General features: G+C 40.9%; 1 protein-coding gene across 10 annotated transcripts in view; it reads right to left on the bottom strand.

Annotated features, from left to right (window-relative positions):
• DMD (dystrophin) overlaps positions 1–25,150 on the bottom strand; it is a 7,596,173-nt gene extending 7,571,023 nt beyond the window's left edge. For all 10 annotated transcript variants that reach the window (XM_085622447.1, XM_085622454.1, XM_085622449.1 and 7 more), the window contains exon 1: positions 24,895–25,150. In XM_085622447.1, the coding sequence (XP_085478573.1) occupies positions 24,895–24,976 (82 nt within the window). In that variant the 5' untranslated portion in view covers positions 24,977–25,150. The remainder of the gene's footprint in view (positions 1–24,894) is intronic.
• Between the last annotated feature and the right edge of the window lie 1,479 nt (positions 25,151–26,629).

The raw sequence follows: 26,629 nt of genomic DNA, 5'->3' as shown, positions 1-26,629 counted from the left end.
TTGTCTCTCGCAGTCTGAGGGGGTGAAAAACAAAGGTGGAGAACGTGAAAAGGGGGCAGGGTGGACAGTTCCTGACCCCCTAGCCTTTGTCAGGGGGTCCCAGAAGGACCCCCAAGGGCAAAAATTAATTGTAATTTTTTTTCAAAAAATCGCAGGAATGCGCGTAGCGTACGCACACGGCGTAAATGGAAAAAATCCGCGAACTTCGCGTAACGATTCCGCGACTACGCGTACCGTGCGCGCACGGCAAAATTTTTAATAAAAAATACATAACTTAGCATTTAAAAAATGTACAAATTCACTGAAAAAACCATAGGTTTCACACACGTTATAGTTAGGAATTAGCATTTAAAAAACCTTGCAAATTCACTTAAAAAACCATAGGTTTCACACATGTTATAGTTAGTAGGACATTTCACTCGTGAAAAACCAATGAAATTCCCCCGTTATAGTTAGTGCAGGGAACTATAACTCACGCGACCGCAATCCTCTGCTGATGACGTCAGATATTACATCACTGATGACATATGTGTTTTTCTGAAAAAATTTTTTTGTAATATATGTATAGCTAAAAATTAATGGAAGAAGACATGGGTAAATAAGTGTCTAAATACAGTGATGAAATATCTGACGTCATCAGCAGAGGATTGCGGTCGCGTGAGTTATAGTTGCCTGCACTAACTATAACGGGGGAATTTCATTGGTTTTTCACGAGTGAAATGTCCTACTAACTATAACATGTGTGAAACCTATGGTTTTTTAAGTGAATATATATATATATATATGTACATTATTTCAATATCTTTTTTTATGAACAAATAGTAAAATAGATACAATCAGCAAACAAATTAGGACAATACCAATGTACGCACAGGATGTCCTGCCCAGGCGAATACTTATCAGCTCTCTGTCAGGCTTTGAGATTGAGAATGGCCTTCCTTCTTACTACCCAGGCAATGTGCAAGTACCGTGAGACTGCAAGAGCTAAGAGTTCTCTGGTGTCACACACATATATATATATATATCTATAAATACACACACACACATATATATACATACATACATACATACATACATACATACATACATACATACATACATACATACATACATACATATATATATATATATATATATATATATATATATATATATATATGCAAAAAAGAAGCAGAGAACTGGGTAGTTCTCAAGTTTAGGTGGAAAGCAGCTCCAATATAGAGGACTCTCAACACCAGTGACACTCTAAATTTGCTCATCTCAAATGTCTGCTTTTCAATCAAAGTCTTTAAGCGTAGTATTAGCTAAGTGCCATCCACGCCGTGATAGAAAGGGACAAAATCTTTTACTAACTCCACAGCAAAGTCTTTTACCAATTCCACAGCAAAGTCTTTAAGACTTTGCTGTGGAATTGGTAAAACACTTTGTCCCTTTCTATCTCGCGTGGATGGCACTGTGCTAATATTATGCTTAAAGACTTTGATAGAAAAGCAGACATTTGAGTTGAGCAAATTTAGAGTGTTGCTGGTGTTGAGAGTGCTCTATATTGGAGCTGCTTTCCACCTAAACTTAAAAACTATCCAGAGATATCTGCTTCTTTTTTTTGCATAATTTATGCGTCACTCTATGCCTGAAAAGGATTTGTTTTGATATATATATATATTATTAAATGATATTTTATTGCAAGATCCTGGCAGACAGTTATGAAGAGATTTTACCAAGGATTATAAGCTTTTCCACAAGGCTACCATCAGACACACAGCCATAAAATTAGGAAGGTACACAAAATTTAAGTTGGATAAGCAAAATACTCTCTCAAAAAATAGCCGAACAAGAATTCCCACAGAGCAAACCCATAGCCACTATTTGTCACACTGGGTGACTAAAACCAAAAACCATTGCCTTGTACTTTACTCTGTGAGATTCTATGTAATAAAATACCTACCTATAGGGTTTAATGTAGAGTAATAGCAATCCACACTCAAATGTCTATCGACTTTTACATATGCTTTTACATAGAAAATTGTCACATCTAGTGCCTTTTTCCATAACATTTCATAATAAACAGATCAAGCCTACAGACATGATCATTGGCTTGTCACCATAAACACCTCAGACCTGCTGCAACAAGTATAAACTTTGCCACACGCCAAAAAGTGCAATAAAAGAAGTCTCTTTAGAAGAAGCACACAAATTTGGCCCAATCAAATTCTATACTCAAGGAAACCAAAATATAACTGGAGCCTAAAACCCTCTCAGTAAGACTCTGAAAGCTTGTTTTTGTTGATCTCATAAGCTCAGTCGACAGTGGCACTGTCAAACCAGACCTACAAATCCACATAGATTAGTATAGCCTTGGGCTCTCAAACACAAATTGCACTCTAAAGTCTAAAGTTAATGACTGCTGTCCTACCTTTGGTGCTGCTGCCAGAGAAAAAAACAAACACTGTAAATTATCTAGTTATCTAAAGCATCTTACTAACATCCAATGTCATGTGTTTACCTCTGACAGTTTAGGCTCAGGCAGTCACGCAGCTGTTGACACTGGCCACTGGATAAATAAACAAAATGATCACAGCTATGTGGAGGGAAAAAACATTTTTGTGGAAGCACATATCTTCTGCCCAATTGAAACATCTACTCCTGGCTAACAATACATTGGTGGAGCCAAAGTTCCTCTCCTGGTATTGCTTTTTAAAACCCTTTTTTTGGCTAATTACAAATTGTCTGGCGACATCTGCTCCATCAAGCTAGACCTAATAAAGCGACAAGCTTCCAGAACATTGCCTACAGGTAATATGCTATGAGATTTCAAGAATCGACATCTGAATACACAGAAGAAAGAGGGAATTCAGAAAATGAGAAAGACATTTATAATTTGTTCAGGAGTCAGACCAAAAGTAATATGCTATGTTTCTGGCTACATTTAAAACAGACACGAACATGCTCTGCATCTTAAACTGTCATTACTCTAAATAACAGGAATCCATGTGCACCTTAATCTGGCACACTGAAATTACCAGATTTGTATTGAAAAGAAAGAAATGTGTTTAAGGTTTATCGTTCTGGGTCCAGCGCTGTGCATATATATAAGCCATTAAAAATCTTTTCATTTGAATTTCTTAGCAGGGATCAAGGCAATTTTACTAGTTCCTTAAATTCAAAAGGATTCTAGGTTGAAGATAGAAATTATGCAGTGAACCCTCTGAAAAAAACAGGAAACATTTTTCCCATAAATCCAGTGCCATAGCATACCATTTACTTATCTTAATGTGGTTGTATAGTTATGGCATACATACTACTTTCTCAAGCCCTGACAGCAATTTTCCAGTTTTCGACACCACCGCACTAAAATGGCCATCAGATGAGGCCCAAGACCACTGACATTGAGGGGTAGATTGATCATTCTTTCACGCAGCGCAACACAGCAAGTCACCTTGTGTTGCGCTACGTGAAAGGACAGGAATGCGCCATATCTTCCATTATGAGGGGCATTCCTGTCCTTTCATAGTGGTGGCGCATTTTTGGCTGCCTTGCGCCAATGCAGGTACCCATGTGTCACTTTGCAAGGGTGCCTGCGTTGTAATCAGAATTGTTTTTCGTGCAGGAAGGAATGCCTTCCTGCAAAAAAATCATGAAAGGCATTTACCTCTTTCTATGTGTGCTGCAGAATGCAACACATGTAAGACGAGCAAAAAATCAGGAGAAATATCTTCTGAGTTGGCATAGCATTTTGATGCATTCCCAGGTCTATCACTAATAGTAAATCTGGAAATGTGTCAAAATCCATGAGTGGATGCATGGGAACGCCCACGATTCACCTATGGAATGCCTCCCTGCTGCGATTAGCATTGCCTTGCATTACTCTAGATTTATAAAGCCATGCAGCAAGGTGGCCTTGCATTGCTGGATAAATCTCACTTAGGTTCTGTGTCGCCCTTGTGCCAGCGCTAGAGCGACGCAAAATCTTAATCAATATGGACCTCATGTTCAGACACCTGGGGCTGGATCATCAAGAGCTTGCCTGATTTTGTGTACGTGTGAAGTTTCAAAAGTTCATATATAACTCGAAGGACTGCAGCTCTCTATTACCGACTTGTCCTGTCTAAAGTGCGTGCATTAATCAAAGGGCTTCTGAGCTTCAGCCACCTCAAACTCAAACACTCAAGTGAGGGGCTCTGCGCACAGGCAGCGCAGCTCTTCATGATATGGGCCCTGGAGCTGGATCACGATCCCATGCTGTGCGCAGCACTGGCAGAATTGTCCTGTGCATTTCTTTTTCTCGCATACACCACACACATTACCTCAAAACATATGCTGACAGCGGAGAATAAAAAGAAGAAGAGACAGTTACTGTCCAGTGGTTCCGATATCTACTGTTAGCAGTATATGTACTAACTTGAAGAACTTATGTGCTAACAAACAATTCACGAGTTAATTTATGCACTGTAAAAGGGAAAAAAGCAGGATCTTGAAACGACCCGGTGAAACAAGTCATTCTCTCACTGAAGGAGCATCAACAGGATGCCCCAGGCTGTGCCACAATACCAGGCTCCGCCCTCATATCTGGAACGCCAGGTCCATCCCTTTCTAGTATACCTAAGGAGGCCTTTTCGCTGCATTTGGGGAACAAAGAGAGTTGCTTGTAGCGATGATGAAGTGGAAGATTTTTCAAGATGTAAATGACTGCAGGAATGTAATTCTTTCAAGCACCATATTTAAATATACGTAGATCAAATCAATGCACAGAAAGTTGTTATTTTCAACTTTCTGTGGAAGATGTTTCCCCCTACACAGAGGACTTTATTATCGCTAAAGAAGGGGATTGATGTCTTTGCTTTGGAAACTCAACAGAAATGTAAACATGGCTATAAGATAAGGAACATTTCTAGTTCAGAATAAAACTAGAAACCTAGGGAGCAAATGAACACATGCCAACTTTCAGATAATGATGACAAAGCGTACAAATGTCTTCCAAAAAGGTGTGCTACTGAGATCTAGATCTTGTAGCAGTCACTAAAGTACAAGCCCACAAATGTATTCACTTTAATAGGAAAGAGTTTTTTTTAATATGAGAGCCCCTACAGTATATATTTCAAACAATGACCCTAATTTACATTTTGAGCTGGGCAAACTCTGCCATTGTGAGGAGTTATGATACTCCGTCAAGGCGGAGGGAAACATCTGCTTCACTTATTTCTCCCTGCCAGGATGGCAGAGGTTTCTCCACCAAAGTGCTGTATCCAGGATGAGTAGAGCTGCTTTGAGCAATGGGTGGCACCTCTGGTGGAATTTTTGATCTCAGTTGGAAGAATGTCTGGAATGAAATGTGGGTAATAAAATTATACCTAACAAATTTGGGTACATTGTCATGACCAAGATATCGAGTCTCGGTTACAACTGAGAGGTGTTTTACCGTTTATTTGGGACATTATGTTCATTTATTTTGGGAAAGTCTGCAACCCGTTATGTCGCAGACTTTAATGGGTGCAACTCCATTAGACATAGTTTCCGATCAGTCACTCAAAATCAAGTAGCTGTTTCACCACAATTTTTAGTATAATTACCTGCATACCTTAATGGACCCAATTCAATGAACCTCTGTTTAGTACAGTAGTACCTAATTAGGAGACAGTGGTGATTCTATTACTTTTAAGGGGCTTTCTGTTAAAAACCTCCATTGAATTAGACCCAGTTTATATTGCTGACATTCTGTGATTAACATTGCACTGGTGAGCATTATGAATGCTCTAACAAATATTTAGAGAGCGGCGAGATTGCTATTTCTTCAAAAGATTATATTAATACATAAAGGTTTAATTTCACCCTTGTTTACTGTTGCATAGACTCTGTCAACCATAAGAACGTGAAACTCAACAGACTTAAGTCCTGTATCATGCGGTGTAGCATTCAACACGGTACATTGCCGGCGACCTACCCCTATCCGCATTCCTTCAGGACATCACTTCCTTCATTGTTTCACCCTATTTTTTAACGATGACAAGGTCCATCATCAGAATAAAGTGAATGTAGATGTCCCTCAGTTATTTTTAACTCCTGCACCCAATTCTTCCAATCTACACACAACACACTTATTTTTGTTCCTTCAAGGCACACATTCTGAAAAGACCGGCAGTAAAGAGCCCCTTCAACGGGCCCGTTAGGCATTGCAGCACCAACCTAACGAGGAGCTGCCCGTTGATGAACATGCCATTCATTTGGGTGAGTAAGGGCTCTTGCTTCTCATTATTTGCACTCCTTCGAACTGTTCCTTTGTGGGATGACACAAAGTGTGCTCTTCGGTGCTCTATAAGAACTGCATACCCTTTCTTTATTGTCTATGTTAGGAAAGACATATGCTGGACTTTTATTGCTCCCAGCCCCCTCTTGTTTTAATGTTAAAAAATAACTAGTGCAAAAATATACATTAGAATAATATTGAACTTTAAAATTAACAAAATCATTGAAAGCCAAAATATACTGTGAAAATTATAGCATATGTATTTTAAAAATTGTTCCAATACTTTAAAAAAAAATATTTCATATAATTAAAATGAATTTATCTTGTGTTTATTATTTAAGCAATTATGTCCTCAAATTACAGTTCATGAAAAAATAACATAACTTCTAGTTTGAATTTTTTTTTAATTACAAAATAAAAATTAATCCTAAAATATTTTATCTAAACATCAGTTTATCTGAAAATGAAACAAAATGTGGGGGGATATTTATGATGGTTTTACACCGCCCTGGCACCATGCAAGGGGGGAACAGGGGCTAAGCAAAACCGAAGTCAAATTTATCAAGCCACTGATGCCACCTTGCGTGGCCCTAAATGGCTTGATAAATCTTGATTAATGAAAAGCAGCACAAACCTCAGGATTGTGTTACTCTGCCCCCAGGAGGTGTTCCATGGGTGGAGCTTGGGTGTTCCCACGTAACCACTTGTGGATTTCGGTGTATTCCCAGATTTACCATTACTGATAAACCTGATAATGTGTCAGAATGCTACGCCTCCCCAAATATCTTTATTTCTCCTCTTTTTTTCTACTTTCTATGTTTTTGTGGAGGAAGGCGTCTCTTCCTGCACATACAAAATCCTGTCTGAAATACAGGCACCCTTGCACCATAAAGGGTCAGATTTACTATTCCCACTTTAAACTAAGCAGCATTGAGGATAGTGTTGGACTTTGGAGTGGTCAGATTTACTATTCACACTCCAAACTAAACAGGACTGTGGAAAGCATTGGACACTGGAGGGGTAAGGTTTACTATTCAAACTCGAGACCAAAGATATTGAGGAACGGAGTGAACTCTGGAGGGGGTCCAATTTACTATTCGTATTCCAAACTTGGTAACATTGCGGAAACTGTTGGACTCTAGGGTTCAAGATATACTATGCCTACTCCAAGCTAAGCAACACTGAGGAAATAATGGATGCAGAGGTGGGGGTCAGATTTACTATACCCACTCCACACTAAGCAACACTGCAGAATGTGCTGGACTCTGGGAGGGTCAGGTTTACTTTTCCCACTCTACACTAAGGACTATTGAGGAAAGTGTTGGATACAAAAGGACTCAGATATACTATTACCACTTCAAAATGAGCAACATTGAGGATAGTGTTGGATGCAGGAGGGCTCGGGTTTACTATTCAAACTCCAAACTAAGCAACAATGTGGAAAGCTTTGAACATTGAAGGGGCCAGGTTTACTATTCCAACTCCAAACAACAAACATTGGGGAAAGAGTTGAACTCTGGAGGGGTCAAACATACTATTCGTACCCCAAAATAAGCAAAACTGGAGAAAGCTTTGGACTTTGGGGGCCCAAATATGCTATTAACACTGTAAACTAAGCAACATTGGGGAAATGTTGGATGCTGGGAAGGGGTCTGATTTACTATTCCTACTCCAAACAAAACAAAATTAGGAAAAGTGTTGGACTTTAGAGGGGTCATATTTGCTGATCCCGATCCTCACTAAGCAGCATTGAGGAAAATGTTGGACTCTGGAAGAGGTCAGATTTACTTTATCCACTCCACACCAAGCAACACTGCAGAACACATTGGACTCTGGAAGGGTCAGATTTACTACTCCAACTCCAAACATTGGTGAAAGAGTTAAACTCTGGAGAGGTCGAAGAAATGTTGGATGCTGAGGAGGGGTCATATTTACAATTTGCACTCCAAACAAAACACAATTTGGGAAAGTGTTGGACTTTGGAGGGGTCAGATTTACTGTTCCCCTCCACACGAAGCAACATTGGGGAAAGTGTTGGACTCTGGAAGTGGTCACATTAACTATTCCCACTCACACCAAGCAATACTGCAAAACGCATTGGACTCTGGGAGGGTCAGATTTACTGTTCCCCACTCCAAACTAAGAAACATTGAGAACAGCGCTGGAAACTCGAGGACTCAGATATACTATTATCACCCCAAATTACGTAACACTGTGGAAAGTGTTGGTCACTGGAAGAGTAAGATTTACTATTCACATTCCAAACTAAGCAACACTGGGGAACGTTTTTGATTCTGGGGTCGTCAACCTTACTATTTCCATTCCAACTAAACAACATTTGGAAAAGTGTTGGACACTGGGAGGAGAGGTCAAATTTAATATTTTCACTACATAAATAAAATAGAAATGAAGACAAATATCAGAAATGTTTTACCTAATGAAGTAAAAAAATAACATTAAAAAACATTAAACCTCTAAAAAGTTACATTAATATAAAAAGTTAACAAATGTGATGATAGCTAACATATACATTTCATTACCAAAAAACTTTCATTCAAATGTTTAATATAATTTTAAAAAATTATTACAGTTTTTACAATTTATCTACGCAATTTTTAAAAAATATTTAAAATAAAAGACTGAGAATTTTTAAACATTACCCATCCAAAACCCTTTCAAACCCAGGAATCTAAAATATAAATAAAAAAACATATATTAAACTGTAAATGAAAATTACAAAATAGTTTTACAAATGTAAAGAATTCATATATATGTATATTAGAATAATATTTTAAGAAACTTCTTAACCACAAAACCCTATAAACTCTACTACCCCAAATAAATAAGATTAAAATAAAAAGAAATCATTTTACAAATGCAACTAAAACTATAAAAAGTAATACAAATATTTTAACTACTAAAAAATCAAACATTGATTTAAAACACTACCTACTGCAAACCCCTAGCAAACCCACAACTTGAAAAAATAAAATTACATATTTAATTAAAATAAAAAGTACTAAACTGATGAAACATTAAAAAATCTGAATAAAAAGCAACATTAAAACATTAACCAATATTTAGTAAAATAATAAAGTGAATTTTTACAACATATCCTAAAAACATAAAATAAATATTAAAATCACAAATTAAAGTAACAAATGTTTTATTCTTTGATCTTATTCTTATTTAAAACCTTAAAATCGACATTCAAATCTTCAATATTATAGTACCCATGATATTATGACATTGATATTAAATACCAGCAGTATTCTGTCACCAATATTATAGATGCACAGCCTTACTTTGTTGTTCTTTTTGGTGTTACTCTTCTAGTCCTCTGACCCCTAGATCATCATTATTCTTTGTGTTCTGTTTAAAGTTTAAAGAGACTTTATATGTTTCTGGGGCAGAAACGCTATAGAAAACTATCGAATAAATAATAACTACATGAAAATAGTGGTCCAAATTATATGTTTAAAATAACAGAAAGAGAAAAGATGAGAAGCAGAATATAAGGGAACTGCCTCCTCACTTCAAATTAGTACGGATTGGTATGATGAGCAATGAATCAATAAAAATTGATTTCCCATAAGTAAATGAGTCATTCTAGTGTATTAGGTCATTGTTATGCAAATATTTGAAAAGGGAGGGAGGTTATACAAGTAGATTTGGAGAAAAGAGAGAAAATATTATGAGGGGCATGGAGTTTCAAAAGAGTTGTGAGATATGGAGGGGAAACATTTCAATATGCTCTACAAAACTATGCATTGTAATATGAACAGTAGTTGAAAAGCATATGAGTGATAGAAAAAGTTGAGGACAGGGAGCCTTTGACTACTCTTCCATGTTTACCCAGTTGCTCAGGATTCATAGAAGGTTGGGCCCCAAGACATCAGCAGTAAAAGGCCTCAACCAACACATTGGACCTCGTAACCCCTGAGTTATCTGTGGCCCTCGGAATGGGGTTCTGACAGCTTGCAGAATGGACCCGGTGGTGCATTGCGCCCTAAGAAAATAGCACTAAATGCTGCAGGACACAAACAGTGGTAGCCAGCAGCTGCAAACTCTCTCTTAGTTTGATGTTTCTGTGCTCCTGCGGTAGGTTTATAGCCCCAAATCACCCTTTATTACTCAAACTGGAGTAATTGCATAATTTCAGTGATTTTACATCACAAGAGTAATGTGTAATTATTGAAATTACTCCAATTACTCTGGTGTAATAAAGATTTCTCCTAGGCCTACCCAGAAATCCCTACAACCATAACTCATGGTATACCACCATTCTAAGAATGGAAAAAAGGAAATTACAAACAATCACCAGACAGGTAAATAAACAATTTCAGATCAGTTTTAGAACTTCAGCCTTCAATCTGTCTATTTCTGGCATAAGTATTACCATTAAAAACAGACATTAAACTTAAATTATAACCTTTAAGTGAGAGAATTGCGACAGAAAACTGATTTATTTGATAGTTCACAAGTTTACTTCCTTTCAAGTACAAAACAGTTACAGATGACACTTCTAGCATGTGAAGCACAGTGCCTCCATTAAACACAATGTCCTAGGAATCAGCAACTCATGTGGTTTTAAAAACAGATGTGGAGCATCTCTCCAGGCACAAATCAGTACAACATAGAACTCTTGGTTAATTCTTCCAATAAGAATATAAAAGATCCAGCGCAAGATGCTGTAACTTTACCACCTTAGGTAAATGTTTATGAACTCATCTGCTATATTTTATACCTGCAAATAAAACATGTAGATTGCACATCAAATGTTGAGAAATAACATTCACATTAATTGGCTTAATTGCATCCATTAGAACTGGTCTCAAAAAGGCAGCAACTGTGGCTCATTTTTTTGGATTATTTAATATGGTTCACAGGACCACTATTGCCTAGGTGTGAGATATTAGATTGTTGGTTGAATGGGGTGATGCCAGTTGAAGAAACAGACACAATCTGTGTCCGGGTGAACTACAAAAGTCACTAAATTGGCACAAAAGCAGTCAGTCTTAACTTATGGGCAACGTGTAAAGTATTTAGGCAGCCCACAAACAGTAATAAAATTAGAAAACCACACATGAAAAATTCCACACCAAAATAGAAGAATAGGGTAAATGGTGATAAATTATTTGACACCGAAAAAACAAAAATCCAATCAATAGAATAAGAGTTATAATTTTTTTAAGTTTAAGGTCAAAACTAGCTCCTAAAAGATCAAAGTGCCAACCGCAGACATCTAGTCACATGAGACCAGGTCAAAGTAGGAAAGTATGGCGAACCACGATGGAGTGGGAGCCAAATACATAAGTGGATTCGGCTCGGTCGGCGCTTACCTTCGGACTTAGAAGAAATTTCTAAAAAAAAGTCTTTGAGAATGTAGAACTTCAGCAAAACAAGACTGCAGGTGTTGTCCAAGGAGGAGACATAATTGAAGACCATCTGAATGAAGTTGCGATGAAGATTTCTTTGTTCAGACTTAGAGCCTAATTATGAGTTTGGCAGTCCAATGGACCGCCACACCCATGGTGGCGGTTCGGCAGCTGCCACACCGCAGTCCATGCCGTGCAGTAATGGACTTTGGCTCTCCCATGGTGCTGCCTTGCTATGGTTGAGCCTTAGCATGGCACCGCCATGGGACCATCAAAGCTCCTAATCTGGCATCCTGTAGAGTTTGGCAGGTGGGAGTGGGGCAGATGCGTGAAGGCCCGCTCCCATACCAAGCTCGCAATAAGGCCCTTAATCTCTTTTTCAGGAGGCCCAGATACGAATTCGACAAATAACTGCTGAACAGGATTTTTTACGGCAGAGAAGAACATAGTTGGAGTTGCCGCGAAGTCAGGCCAACCAGCCAGTCAATTTGGGCAAATAGACAAGCAGGTTGGTCCTGGTTTTCCCCTGGTTCTCAGAGCAGTTTTTAGCCAGACATTTTTCAAGTTCCAAGTTTTGGCTCTGAGCTATCCAGCCACTTTTAGCACCAACTCCAAGGGTTCAGGACTGGAGGGGCACCTCTTGGGGATTAGGACTCACACAGCCTTGGTCGGGTGTGGGTTCAAGATGGTAGGAGCCTTTTCTGTCCCAGAGGCTCTGATAAGGGGGCCAAGCAACTAGTCCTTTTAGCCACTCTGGCAGTCCTGGTTTTAAGCAGTGTAACATTGCTCATGCAGCAGGGCAGGCCTCTGAGGGTTCAAAGCTGGAGGCAGCAAAGCAGTCTTTACAGGTGCAGTGAAACTGTCTTGCGGAGTACACAGCGGGCCACAGTGGCAGGCATTACGCTAAGAGTCCTTCTACAGGCCAAGAGAGTAAACTGAATAGTGTGTCTGAGGGTTCTATATTTACACATGGCTGCCTTAACAATTCAGTGGTGACAAGTCCTTTGGCTGAAGGCATCAGACAGCCTACTCAGTTGCAAATGGGGAAGGTTGGGGGCTGGAGCTGAGCGCAGCCCCACTTGCAACTAAATAGCTTTTGCCCTACCGTAACACAAAGGATTTGTCACTCCTACATTGTTACTGCAGCTGGCCTGGAACCAGGAAACCTGAAAGACCTCAAATGGAATTCTCTATAGACACCTCTGTTAGACCTGGCATCCTTGGTGTGGTTTCTCCTGTCTTTTTGCCTCTATCTCCTGTATTTTTGATGTTATGAAGGACTTCATTTTTGCTGGTTTATGTACTCTGGGCACTTTACCACTGCTGATCAGTGCTAAAGTGCAAATGCTCCCTCTGTAAATGGTGATTCTGATTGGGTCTCCATGATTGGCATATTTGATTTACTGTAAGTCCCAAGTAAAGTGCACTATGTGTGTCCAGGGCCTGTAAATCAAATGCTACTAGTGGGCCTGCAGCACTGGTTGTGTAATTCACACGAGAAGCCCTGTAAACTTGTCTCAGGGCTGCCATTTTAGTGTCCATGAGTGCAGTTTTAAACTGCCATCTGAACCTGGTAAGTGCACCCACTTGCCAGGCCCTAACCTTCCCTTTTACTACTTATCAGGCACCCTTAAGATAGGCCCAAGGTACTTCCATGGTCAGGGTGCAATGTATGTGAAAGGTAGGACGTGCAATGGTTGGTTTTTCGTTTTTCACTAGCACAAGGACTAGCTCTCCCGTAGGCTATCATTGGAGCTGCAGTATAACATTTTACAAGTGTAACTTTCAATTGAGAGATTTGGAGTTTGTGCTCTCTAAGCTCAGAATTTAAAAACGGATGTATGACGTTACAATGCATACATTTACATCGCGGTACATTACATCGCGGTTTTTACAACGCAAGTCGTTACAACGACTTGCGCTAGATGGCGTCCTAGGACAAGGAATAGGACTTAGGAGTAGTATAATTTACTATTCCAACTCCAGTCTACGTACAGTAGGGAAGGTGTTGGATAGTAAATTATACTATTCCTTGTCCTAGAGCGCCATCTAGCGCAAGTCGTTGTAACGACTCGCGTTGTAAAAACCGCGATGTAATGGCATCGCGATGTAATCCCCGCGTTGTAAACGATGTTTCCCTTTAAAAACACATCTTTTAGTAAAGATGTTTTTTAATTGTGTGTTTGAACATGCCACTTTTAGAAAGTGGGCATTTTCTTGTTTAGCCATCCTGTGCCTCTGCCTGCCTTTGGGATCAATGTCTGATTTAGTCTGCCAGAGGCCTGTTTGTGCAATCACGCAAAGGGAGTTGCCCTGCATATCCTGATGGTCTATCACCAGGCTGAGCTAGAGGCGATGGGAGGAATTGTCACAAATCCCTGAAAAGGGCTGTGCCTGGCCTTTCACAATGCTGTCTCCGACCCCCTGGAGTGTGTCTGGAGCCAAGACCGGGCAGGATAAGAACTTTTGAACTACAAAGACAATCCTTTGAAGAATGCCTACTTCAAAGGCCAAAAGGGGTATAAGTAGTTGACCTAAAACCCCAGACTGTTAGAACACTTCTGGACCAAGAGGAGACTCTGCCAAGGAGACCAGCTGAATAGCTGTAGGGAGGAGTACTGCCCCTTTGCTGATTGTTGATTTGCTGTGATGGCCTGCAGTTGCTGCTTCTGCTTTGAAGAGGAAAAACACTGGACTTTGCTATGTAACTTTAATGTGAAGTTTCTCCTAGGGCTTGTGTGTGCCTGCCTCCTGTTAAGAAATCTAAGGGCCATCAACTTCACCTGCAGCATCCCTGAAGCCCACTGCTGGGAGTTCTGACCTGCCAAGTGGTGCCAATTTCTGTTCTGAGCCCTTGGAAGTTGTTCCTGCTGCAAAAAGCTAAAAAGTCTTCAAAATTGATGCTTCCCCTTTCCAGCACCTGTGGAGGAGTGTGGCTCAATGGTTAGAGCGGCAGACCCTGAAGCAGAGTTCTGGCCAGGGACCAGGGTTCGATTCCCGCCTTGGCGGTGCGTGGGCTCAATTTCCTCGGACCTGTCTATTCTCGCCTCGGTGCCTCTTATAATCACGGGCCCCACGCTGCAACTCTGGGCAATAGCTTGCTTAGCCTCCACACCGGCCCCAACAGCGCTAAGGATGCCTGGCTTCACCCTGAGGGTGCCCAGGAGTGGACACTTCACAGGGAAAGCCAGGAGGGGTTCCACAGTGGTATGAGTATCAGCGCCAGGAAACCGCAAAAGGCGACACCGCAAGGTGGCCGTCTGGTGACAGTGCTCTCTATAAGTACCTTGACATTTACATTTTACGACACAGTACCACTGTGCCAGAAAGGTTTCCAGGCACCGCTGATATGCTTCCAAAGAAATCAACGCAGGACCTGCCCCAGGCGAAGAAACCGTCGCAACCAGAGTTCAGGGTACCTGATATCCAAAGCCTGGGACCTCCACACTGACTCCAACCCAGGCCCTGCTGTATGGCTGAAAGAATCAACGCATCGTGGGAAGAAAAAAATCGATGCAGCACCTGTTTACCACCACTGCATCGCCCTCCAGCACGTCTGGATTTCCACACATTGCACCTGTGTGCCAAGATTTTCACCATATCACCCGCAGACCAGAACTATCTTGGATTTCGCTGCATCGCTTCCCGTTACAGTCCGGATCGATACAACACTTCTCCTGCGTGCAGCAGAACTGACGTCTCGCCTCCCCAGGGACTCAGGTACCAACGCTCTCCCCCACTACGGATGTTTTTGTTTGTGGATTTTGACACATCTAAGGTACTTTGCGTAAAATCACCGCATCGATAGAATTCTGTGGACGGAATTGATTGAAACCTTCAAAAAGTCATATTTTGAATTGTGCATGTTGGATTTTTGTCGGTTCGGTCTTGTTTTGAAAACGATACTTTATCTTTCTAAACTTGTGTGGTGTCTATTTGTAATGTTTTTACTGTGTTACCATGTGTGAAATGTACAAATACTTTATACATTGCCTCCGATCAGTCACTGACTGCTTGTGCCAAGCTACAAAGGTGTGAGCAGCACTTATTTTGGGAGTGTAAGCCCACTACCCTGACTAGAAGGAAGGGTCCCTACTTGGATAGGGTGCATACCGCTAGGGACTCCCATTTCTAACAATATGCTACTTCAGAGAAGGAACCAGGTATAAAAAAAGGACCCTAAGAGAATGCTATTAGTGTGTTAAGCACAGTTTAATTTAGTGACTTTTGTGGTTCACCTGACAGCGATTGTGGCTGCTGCTTTAACGAGGGTCACACCTTATTCAACCAACAACCTTATTTCTCACACTAAGGGGTTGATTGCGATGCCATCCGAAACGGCTCCGAATCGGATTTGGATCTTCCAAATCCGATTCGAAACCCGTGTTTCGGACCGGCTCAGAAAGGTTTCCGAACGACCAATTACGATGATCGAAAAGTGTTTGGACTTTACGACTCGGTTCCGGGTGGCATTCATAGGAACCGAGTCATTCAGAGCCAACTAGTATAGGTCTACGGAACACATTTCCGACCGATTGATTATAATACCTGATTTGGACAGACTTTCCGAATCGATTGTTCCGACTCGGATCGGATGTCGTAATCTGACTTTGGGGGTCTGTAGCAGGTCCCACTACACCCGGGGGCTTCCGAATGGGGCCTGTAGAGGTACTCAAGGGACCCCCCTTTCCAACCATGCACAGTGTGGCAGGCACCAAGGGGTTCCCACCACAAGGTGCACGATTTTCCCCAACCACCCCTTTTTTCAATGGGAGTCTGTGTTTAAGGTCAGAACACAGGGTCCCATTGAAGTTAATATGAAGCCGATCGAATTGTATCCGGAAGCATCGTAATCGGTCGGCTGGACTGCCTGGATCTGATTCGGTTAGAAACCATTCTGAGACCGATTCAGTCAGAATGATTTCCGAATGGCAGAGTAATCGACCCCTAAGAATGAATCATTTGATTGGTGACACTAATATTGTATGATGTTCTGCAGGTCTAGTTTGTGTGTGTGTGTGTGTGTGTGCGTGTGTGTGTGTGTGTGTGTGAGCACACGCACGCTTTGCTTTAATAGTGTCTTGGGGGTGTGAAGGACTTTGGCCCGCAGCACACTTTAGTGTACATTTCCAATTCGTTCCTGAAGCTTGTTCTGCTACAGATTCTGCTGGAACTGTTCTGTGGGATCTTTGCATTGCTGCTGCATCTGTTTTATGTGATACTATATCTTGAGAAAATCCACTGTAAAACACCTGCACTATTGGTTCAGACAATGGTTGCTTATTAATATCGACAGAATTAATTCTCGAGTCAATCTTTCATCTTATTGGAGCTGCAGATTTATTTTCTATTATTGTTTTATTGAGTTCATCACACGAATCACTAATGTAATTCCCAATTTTCATACAGGGCCTTGTTAAATTATGGTAACATTACTAAAATGTCAATGTTATTTGTTTTTTTTCTTGTTATTACCCCTGTGTCATTTGTACTCCTCCAGCCACGTGGAGACATTATTACTCCGACTTCATGGCTCCATGACAAAGTGTTTATTTCTTTCCGCTTTGAACCCAAATGGCCAGGTTGTCCAACTTTCACATACCACACAGCAAAAACAAAAAAAAGCATTTCTTTTGTGAACTTTGGACAATTTTTAAAAAAAAGAGATTTAGTCCTCAGCGAAATATTTTTTTTGCTGGGGTTAAGCAGACTTTTCGACCAAAGTCAATAAAAACATTGCTTAAAATGTATACATTTCTGCTGCTCTAGGCACTGTCACCAAATTACTGAACTCTATGTCCATGATTTTTTTGTTTTGTTTCGTTTTTGGTAAGGGAAGAATGTCCTAATAATATTGAATCACTTCAAGCTGGTGCTTACTCAATGGCAGGTAGCATGGACTGGTGCAACAGAAGAGGCTCTTGTTAACTGTAATATATATATACATCTCTCTCACCCATTGTAGGATTTAAAAAAATAGTTTAATCATCTTATCATACATTATGTTAACAGAGCTATTAGGTCCGAGAGAAGTTTTTATGAAGCTGCCAAAATCTGAGTAATTCCACAATTTCTCGTTAAATAAAAATGTCTGGAATTAATTGGTTTCTCATGCAATTTTGTGATTTTTTATATAGGAGGGACTCGTTTGCACACAAAAATATCTCGCTAAGACATTTTTTGCTCGAATCTTTCTCTGCTAATGTCACCAGGAAACTTTTTAACTGGAATAATTTTTTATAGAATTCAACAGGAATTTTATAATTTTGCGCGTTGTGATGTCTGTTTGCACAAGTGCACTCTGCAGATTGAGCAAAAATTCATTCATGAGGGTAGTGAGGATAGCAATCTGAGGTAGGAACAGTAGAAGAGAGGCACGATGGAGAGGGGTGAGTTCAGCAATAAGAATGCTGTTTGTGGTAGATGAAAGATACTAGTATAAGGGAGTCCACAATACATATAGCAGCATGCAATAATTGATAGGATGCCTGCATGTGAGATATTGAATGTGCTGAAGTCTTTTAAAGAGGGCAGAGGGTAAGAGACTCCTAATCGCTCTTTTATCAGTCAGCATAATATTACTAAGAATAGTAAAGTGTACATCGAGCATACTAAATTCTAAGGTAGATGATAGCCCTCAAGATGACTCTGCAGTAATCAACAATACCAGTGTCGGCTTTCGGGTGGTGTGAGCCATGCAGCCACACCTAGTTATTATCTTGGGTGTGGTTGTGTTTAGAAATAACTTATGGATTTAAAAGTGCTGGCTGCAGAGTTCCTTGTATGTCCAGCAGGTCTCAGGTAAAATAAACAAGCATTGATAATGCATTGGTTTCGCCTATGTAATGAATAAAGAGCTGTTTTCATCAGTCATCGTCTTGGAGAAGGAAAGAGCTCCCTGACAGATAACACAGGAGTGGAGAGGATGTGGCATAGTGGCCAGAGCTGCTGACTCGAGAGCTGTGGTTCCTGGGTTGAGTCAATGTGGTGCCATGCAACATCCTGTGATTTTATGCAATCACTTAATCTCTCCAGGTGATAAATTGTAATAGAAATATGCTGCAAGACTAAAAGGCAAAACTTTACGACAATATAGTTCCACCAAAGTGGATGCTTGCAGTATTTCGTCAGCGGGAACTGATAAGAGAAGCAGTCGAGGAACAAGCAATGGTAAATGCAGGAAAATATGCTACAGCCTATAGAAATGGAGGAAAGGTAAGTGGCACGCACAGGCACCACTAAGAAGCCAGGAAAGAGAGGAGGCGGGATGTAAATCCCTTTCAAGTTTATATTTAAAACAATAGATTTCTCATCACACACAGTGCAAGCTCTGTGCAGGCGAAACCAAAAAAATTCTAAATAACACTGGTGATCAATCTTTGTTTGAGAGAGATCGGAGTTTTGTCTAGTGGCAGTTTTGGCTTACCATAAAGTAGTGCAAATGGTTACTATGCCTGCTGCAAATGACGTGTACCATGCAGATAACAGAGCAGTATTTTGTGTGGATAGCTCAGAGGGAACTGCTTTTGTCACACAGATCCTTTTGTTACCTGCAGTTCATAAATTACAATCCTAATTTAGCACAGTGACCTATGAACTGTCACTAAAAAGCTGCATGCAATCTGCATGGTATAGGTTAAAAAATCATGTTTTGTCCCCTATCTTTTATTATACTAATATTGCTAAAAGGGGCTGATGTGGGAAGAAGTACATTCCTAATAATAAACCGAACCCCAATCACTATGGTACCTTTTAAACTCTGAGTTTGTGGTTCACCAGACCAAACACTCTTAAAATATATTGCCTACTAGTATGGGTGACATGTTACTCCTACACCTTGTAATCCTCCTTGTTTTATGTAACATTTCCTATAGATTGATTTATATGAGTGCCATTCATTGTCTCTGTTTAATGTGTGTATGATGTAAAGTGCTCCGACACCCAACAATGGTATGAGTAGCACTATAAAGCAAGTGAAATGCATGTGACAAAGGGGCTATGAAGAGATGAGGGGCACTGTTGGGCGGCAGTAGTGACGGAATCTTTGGAGAAGGATGTTATGGTGGGGGGACAAAATAAATTGTTGCACCAGGCGCCACCAATGCTAAAGCCAGCCATGAACAAAACATCTTGTCATCCCAAAAAGTGAAAAATATGCTGTACTGTATAACAAGGGTTGAAGGTGCTGGAGCTACCGCTATTAAATGTACACATAAAATAATGCCCTTGGTTTCAACAGCTGAAAGGGAAACCACTGTCCTTGAAGAACTGGGACTAAAAGATAATACTGTTTCTGTAAAGTTACATAGGCCAAAGGGCATGGTACCGAGTATATGGGACTTTAGTCGCATCCCTAGGAAAAAAATACAACCCCTGCTCCTGCTGTCTTGTTCCACCATGACCCCTCCCCGATCCCCGTTCTCTGTATATAACAAGGTTAACTGCACAGAATTCATATAGAGTGCTCTGAACTAAACAGAAATTATGGATTTCAACGTGCTTGCACAAGCAGCATCAATAGAAGTGAAATATCAGTTTAACTTTTCCAAAACTATATATAACGTTCTCACCATGGAAACTATTCCATTAATTTGAACCTGCTGGGCTTTGTCTGGTGAAACAGAATGTTCAGACAAAGGCAGTTATTTGTGGAGAAAACTACGTTACACCTTTCTTCACAGGAAGCATCTTTACGGCATGTGTAAGGACTATGAAGACATAAATTAATAACCAGTGCTTTAAATGGGAAAAAATAAGTGCAGGTACTCACTAAAATAGAGGTGTGGCTAGTGGGCGGGGCTAGGGGCGGGTCTAAGGGCAAGATATGATCATACATAATGACTTCTGTACCATATGCAGCACATATCAAAGCACACGACAAATGTGTTTATGTCACTAAAACAGATGAACTCATTACAAGCTCCTCGGAAGCAGAGCTGCATCTGCCCTGCACTGGAAGAGAAACCTAATCTGCACCTGCCGTGCTGATCATTGTACCAGTACTGTCCCTGGCTACAGAGAAGTGCCGGTACTGACGGCGAAAAAAATCGGAGGTGCCGGTACTCAGTACCGGTGAGTACCGGCCCATTTAAAGCACTGTTAATAACGAAAAAAACTGTTTTTCAACGGTACTCTTTTGCCATTGGTGGTCGACGTTGTGTGCATTTTTGGTGTGGTCAAAGTCACATTGACTGCCTTGTTGAATAGGATACGGAACTTGGAATAATGAACAAGTTAGCGCCCCAATTTATCATTTATCGGTTGATTCATGAATATGGGGCATGGGTATATTTAATATTGCTCATGAATGCCAGCAGTATATATTTACAAACATGTTTTTAAAATGAAAGGATACAATTTCACGAGAAACCCTTCCTCTCTCGGATCAATGTATAATTAAATGTCCGACCCCAGCATCTGACAAGCCAGCATACACATTCTGACATAAATGCATTGCAATCAGGAGTTATTACCTTATTTTCACTAACATCTCTAGCTAATTTAATCTACTTTCATGGGGGTAATTTTCTATGGCAAAATATATCACAAATCTAGCACATCAGAGCATAACACTAGTTTTAGTTACTATTATTTCAGGCTGTTTAGGTTTGAAGTATTATGCCTTGCACTTCAGAGTGAGAGTTCAGCTTTGCATTTCACTGACAGACTTTCTAAATAAAGAGCATGTCTTTAAATGTGACATGGGTGTCCGCAGAAATGTTTTCAGGGGGTGCATAATTTTAAAAAAATGTAAGATCATGCTGGCAGTATTATATTGGCAGCGCGATCTTGAATTTTTTTTTTAATGGGCAAATGAAATATCCCCCCCCCCCCTTCTGCGGACGTCCACGTTGACGGCACGGACGCTTTACTCGCCCGACTCTTCGTCGTACCCGCATTCAATCCTATCTACAGATCTAGTCACCCACGGACCGATCTGCATTGCTTAATTATCAAGATCTGATTCCCATACCCGGTGCCCGGACTCCTTCAATTGCCCCCGGATGCAGCCCAAATTTGATGGTGATCACTGACTGCCGGATTTTTCCCTTGGACACACACAACGCGCTGATCTGTGCTCGCGCTTTTCAATTTTGATTGGACTCTTTTGAACGTACCTTGACTGCGCCCAGCACTCTTTTAAATTATGACCATTGTCCTGATGATGGCCTGGAATCAATCAGGCTGAAACACCGTCGACCACTCCCAGCAAAGAATTTTGGCATTGATGTGGTCAATTTAATTTGTTCATTGAAAAGACTAGACTGTATATAAATAATTTCTTTGACCACATTGTTAATTTATTACCTTTTCGCCGTTCACGCTGCCTTTCACCCTTGTGTCACTGCGCCGTTCACTTTCACTAGCACGCCCAGTGCTCACTTGAGTGTTTTTGGTCATTTGTACCTTTATTGTACTGTAGTGCTGTAATAACTACCTACAATATAAACCCCCTTTTTCTCATTTCCTTGTGGTCTCCCTTCTCTTTTTTTTCCCCTCCCCTACGTGATTTACATCACTGGCTATGTACTTGTTATGTTTTAAATGACCTCCAGCTGAGACGTTGTTGTTTGTTAAAAACTATTGCCCGGTCTCTGCTGGGAAAACGGGCTTACTCCTGTCCATTGTACCTTTCCTCCCTACTGACCAGCATTGGCTATTAGATATCATTGCCAACTGCTTGTTTTTGGCACCATTAGCAATTTGGCATCACAACAGTAATTGATATTTGTGTATACTACTGACAATAAGATAATGAATCAGCTGTACGTGTCATAGTACTTTTGATTTGAATATTTATGAAGTGGATGAAATCCTCATCTGTCGGCCCCACCAGGATGGCGACTTGTATTGACAACTTACCACCGCAACTTCATGATAAGTCACAACCACAGTGTGCCCAAGTAACGCCACCGCCAAAGGGTAGTGAAGATGGGAGTCGCTGGGATTGCTGACTTAATGTAGGAAGACCTTATCCATAGGATACGGATGGTGAAAGATGTCAGGAAACAACCGAAACACGTGTTAATTATGAATTTATGAGCCCCCACACGTGAAATTTTCTTCCTCACCAAATGATGCGCACATTCAACCATGTGTCAACAGTGTGTCATCATTTGAATGAGCATCCATCTGGAACTGGTACCCAGATTTCAAGATCAGAGCCTCTTTTGGAAGTTGGCACTCGGAAAATCTATGCAATACTAAATAAACTAGTCAATATCTCAGATTTGGTGACGTCCTTATATCAGTCTAGTTCTGGCATTATATCTACCAACAACCATAGACAATAAATCCAGTGAATTCTCGGGAAACTGTACACTTTCAGTTTAATAACAAGTTTTTAAATATGGACTGCTGGCATCCACAAGCGGTATTAAAAATACCCACACCACAAATGTATGAATCACATCTTTATGTGTTTTATTTCTTTGAATTAATAGTACACTTCTTTTAGGTATGTTAGTCCAACGCTTACATGTTTAGTTCATTTCAGTCGAGCAAGAATGGGTCATTTCCATTTTAACATTAGCACAAGTGTTTTCATGTGAATCCCTAAAAGTGGCAAGAGCATGTAAACAACCTTTAAGTGAGAGAAATGTGTCAGAAAACAGATGTGGCAGTTGGAAAGTACAAACCAGTAACAGATGCCACTCGTATCAAGTAAATCACAGCAACACACTTGGACACACTTCACTAGGAATCAGCAGTTCAATTTGGATACAAAAATAGATGTCTCTAGACACAATGAGGACAACAAAGAACTCTAGTAATACATGTATTAAGAATATGAAAGGTCAAGCGCAAGATGCAGTAAGATTGACAGCGTATGCAAATGTTTAAGAACTCATCTAACCTATTTTACACCTGCAAATAAAACGTCTTGATTGTGAAACAGCGATAAAAGGCACTCAAATGAATTTGCTTTAAGAACTGGCCTAAAAAAGGCAGCAAATGTAGCTTTCTCCGACGTGCTCTTTTTATTAGCATTTAATGCGGACCACCATTTCCACAAACCAAAGGTTCGAGCACATTTGAAATATGTTGGGTTTCTACTAACGCTACCCAAAAAAGAGTATCGGCAATTTAAGTATAATAAAAAGCAAAATAAATGAGCGGTAGTCAAATGTTTTGTCAATTTACATGAGCAGTGACATAGTGCTGAAGAAAAAGTGACTTCAGCTCAGCCTCGTGTTAAGGATCGCGTTAACCGGGTTTGTGCACGTGTTCCCACGCGCTCTGTGCAGTAGTGGGCGGGGATGCCAGCCCAGGGCTCGAACAGCTGGCTCCGTGATCAATAGCTCGCATTCCAGTCACTGCCGTTTTCAACAAGCGGCATTTAGCACTGTCAACAGAAGCGGAAGAAAGCCAGCGCATTTCGAATTCAAACTTTCGACTCTTTATCAATCCCAGGCCAGGCCAGCTCCGTTGACATTTCAAAAATACCAAGTCACATGCTTCAGCCATATACAGCTGAATTATTTACCTCGTGGGCACGTAAACTCCTGAATGGCCTATAAATACATCCTCTATGCATCTCCTGGTCCGCTTCCAGGGTGAAGCAGAGACAGTCTAGGCAGCTGAAACCTTAACCCACGGGCAGAAACTAGACCCAGCTGCTTGCATGACCTGCCGTGTTGCATCACTAGCACCCAACCTTCAAAGTTCCGAATAGAAGCCGCAGGCTCAAAGGACGACGTCGCACGCTGCGCTCGTAGCCAGCAGACACCTTTTGCGTATTCCAGATAAACAGACACGTGCTTTACTGGGCTGTATTCATTAGGAGGCAATCCGATCTGTTTGCAGTTTGCGTCTCCCTTACGGCCCTGTTCTTCAAAGTATTGCCTTTGTAATCAAGACTACACATTTTCTTTCAGTACTTCAATTACAAGTTTCACACATCGTCCTGCGCTGGCATAAACTCACACTACCTCTGTGTACGACTGAAAGCCGGAAGTGTGCAGCTCCGAAAGTAGCATGCAGTGACATTTCATTCCTGACAGTGACATTATAGTCTGGGAGGAGGGACATATAAAGACACGTCGACATTCATACTGTGTAGTAGAGATGAGAGTGTCTCAAGGTAATGCCTGGTGCATTTCTTTATAATGTTTCTTAACACTAAACTCACAGCCTCGTGTAAAACGACACACTGCGCGGCTCCTAGCCTTCCAGATAACAATTAATAGTATTCATCGGATACAGTGATTGAAATTTGCCACATCCTTGTAATTTTTAATGTCGCGTCATAAGAATTAAAAACGTCAGCTTTACCGGAGCGGCTTTTGATGATGTCGTTGAATTCGTCCACGGCCGAATCCTCTCTCTGCTCCTCTGGACGCCCACACTCAGCCATCCTTCAGGTGCGGGGAGCCAGGCGATGACAAGCACTCAGACCACAATTCTGATCCTTTTCTGAACTTTACGGACGGACAAGCTTGGATTTGCACGTGGAGGGCTCAGGCTCGGCACGGCTCCTACTCACAGTAAGACTGGGCGAGCAGCAAGCACTCGGGGCACCAACTGCAACAGAGGAGAAGCAACTGTCACTTTTCAGACCAGGAGAAACAGGTGCTGCGCCATGGCGTTCCTTAAAATAGGCCGCACCAAAGGAATGTGAAAGTGGAGAAGGAGCGTCTACAACAGTCAAAAACGTGGAAATCCTCGCACACCTCACAATCAATACAAAAGGGGCAGGAGTAAGCAAAGAGGCATTGCCAACAAGCCATGCATAATTTAGTTACATGCCACTTAGGCATTTACTGTAATGTAGAGATGAACAACTTCTCAATCATACCAGATACTGCATCCTCCATGGATGAGATCAGCGAGTGTATTTTTAGCTGCTGCACCCAGCTTTGCACAATGTCGAAACTGTACAGTTCCATACTGTACATTTCTGTGCGGCTGTCATTAAGAGCAGTTATGCCTTCATTTGATCATGTTCCTGTGCCTGCGGCCTGAGACGGGTTTTGTTCATGTTGCACCTGAAGACTTTTTAATTTTCACAATTACTGAAAGTTCTGTTGCAGTACAATGAATGCATGTTTCTCCATTTAGAGACCCGTACAAGGACCAAAAATTAAACACTCCTGCATAATTGTGTTACAAGAGAGGAGGCTGGTCTGCAATGCAATGCAATTTCTTTTTTGCAGTCTCAGGAAACACTACAATTGCCACAATCCTGCATTCTCAAGCAGGAAGCGGTAACATTTAACAAACACTACTAACAGACGTGGCTCCCAGCTGACTTACTCTTTTCTTGCAAATGAAATGTATGTCAAATGTGTGTGCTTTTGCTTCTGCCATTTTGCGCGTGCAATGTGTCTGTTATGGTAGAGTAGTTAGGGAGTCCTGTCTTTTGGTTTTAAAAGGATGCTTTGTATCTGTTTGGCAGAGAGAGGCTAAGGGCCCCCTACCTGACACTTGAGTCACTTCAGCTACTTGGTTTGTTTGCTTATACAATTAAGGGCAGGTGCACACAGGAGAAGCCGCCCTTTCCTTGAAGATTTTGATTCTTGGTTTCCTTGTGGCAGAATGCTTTTCTAATGCATCGTGCCTGCAGCAATGGGCTCCGAGTTTAGGCCTTTAGGTTCAACTGTTATAGAGATTGTGTTTGATAATAGATTACAAGCTTCTGATCTTTACCGGCTGACGTTTACATTTTGTTTGTTTGACCTATCATATATTTCTTACTTAAATTTATGTTTGCCTTTTATTAAATTTATACGTGTCTATGATTTTTTTTTTTGGGGGGGGGGAGGGCGGGTTCTCATTTTTTCTGGGGGAAAGAAAGTTTGAAAAGTATCTATGTTATATATGTCTCTGTCATTTTGAAAAAAAATACCAGTATATTTATTAGTTTGGTGAGGGTTCAACTCCTTGTGGCTTTGTACACCTAACCATTGTCCAGCAATATTTACAGTGGTCTGCCCTTTATTTAAAAATGTGGTTTCTGCAAAGGCAACTCGTTGCCACAGCTATATCAAAATCTATGAACACACCAACA

The sequence above is a fragment of the Triturus cristatus genome, chromosome 8 (genome assembly GCF_964204655.1).
Source record: "Triturus cristatus chromosome 8, aTriCri1.1, whole genome shotgun sequence".
Lineage (NCBI taxonomy): Eukaryota > Metazoa > Chordata > Amphibia > Caudata > Salamandridae > Triturus > Triturus cristatus.
This window is presented reverse-complemented; position numbering and strand designations above follow the sequence as displayed.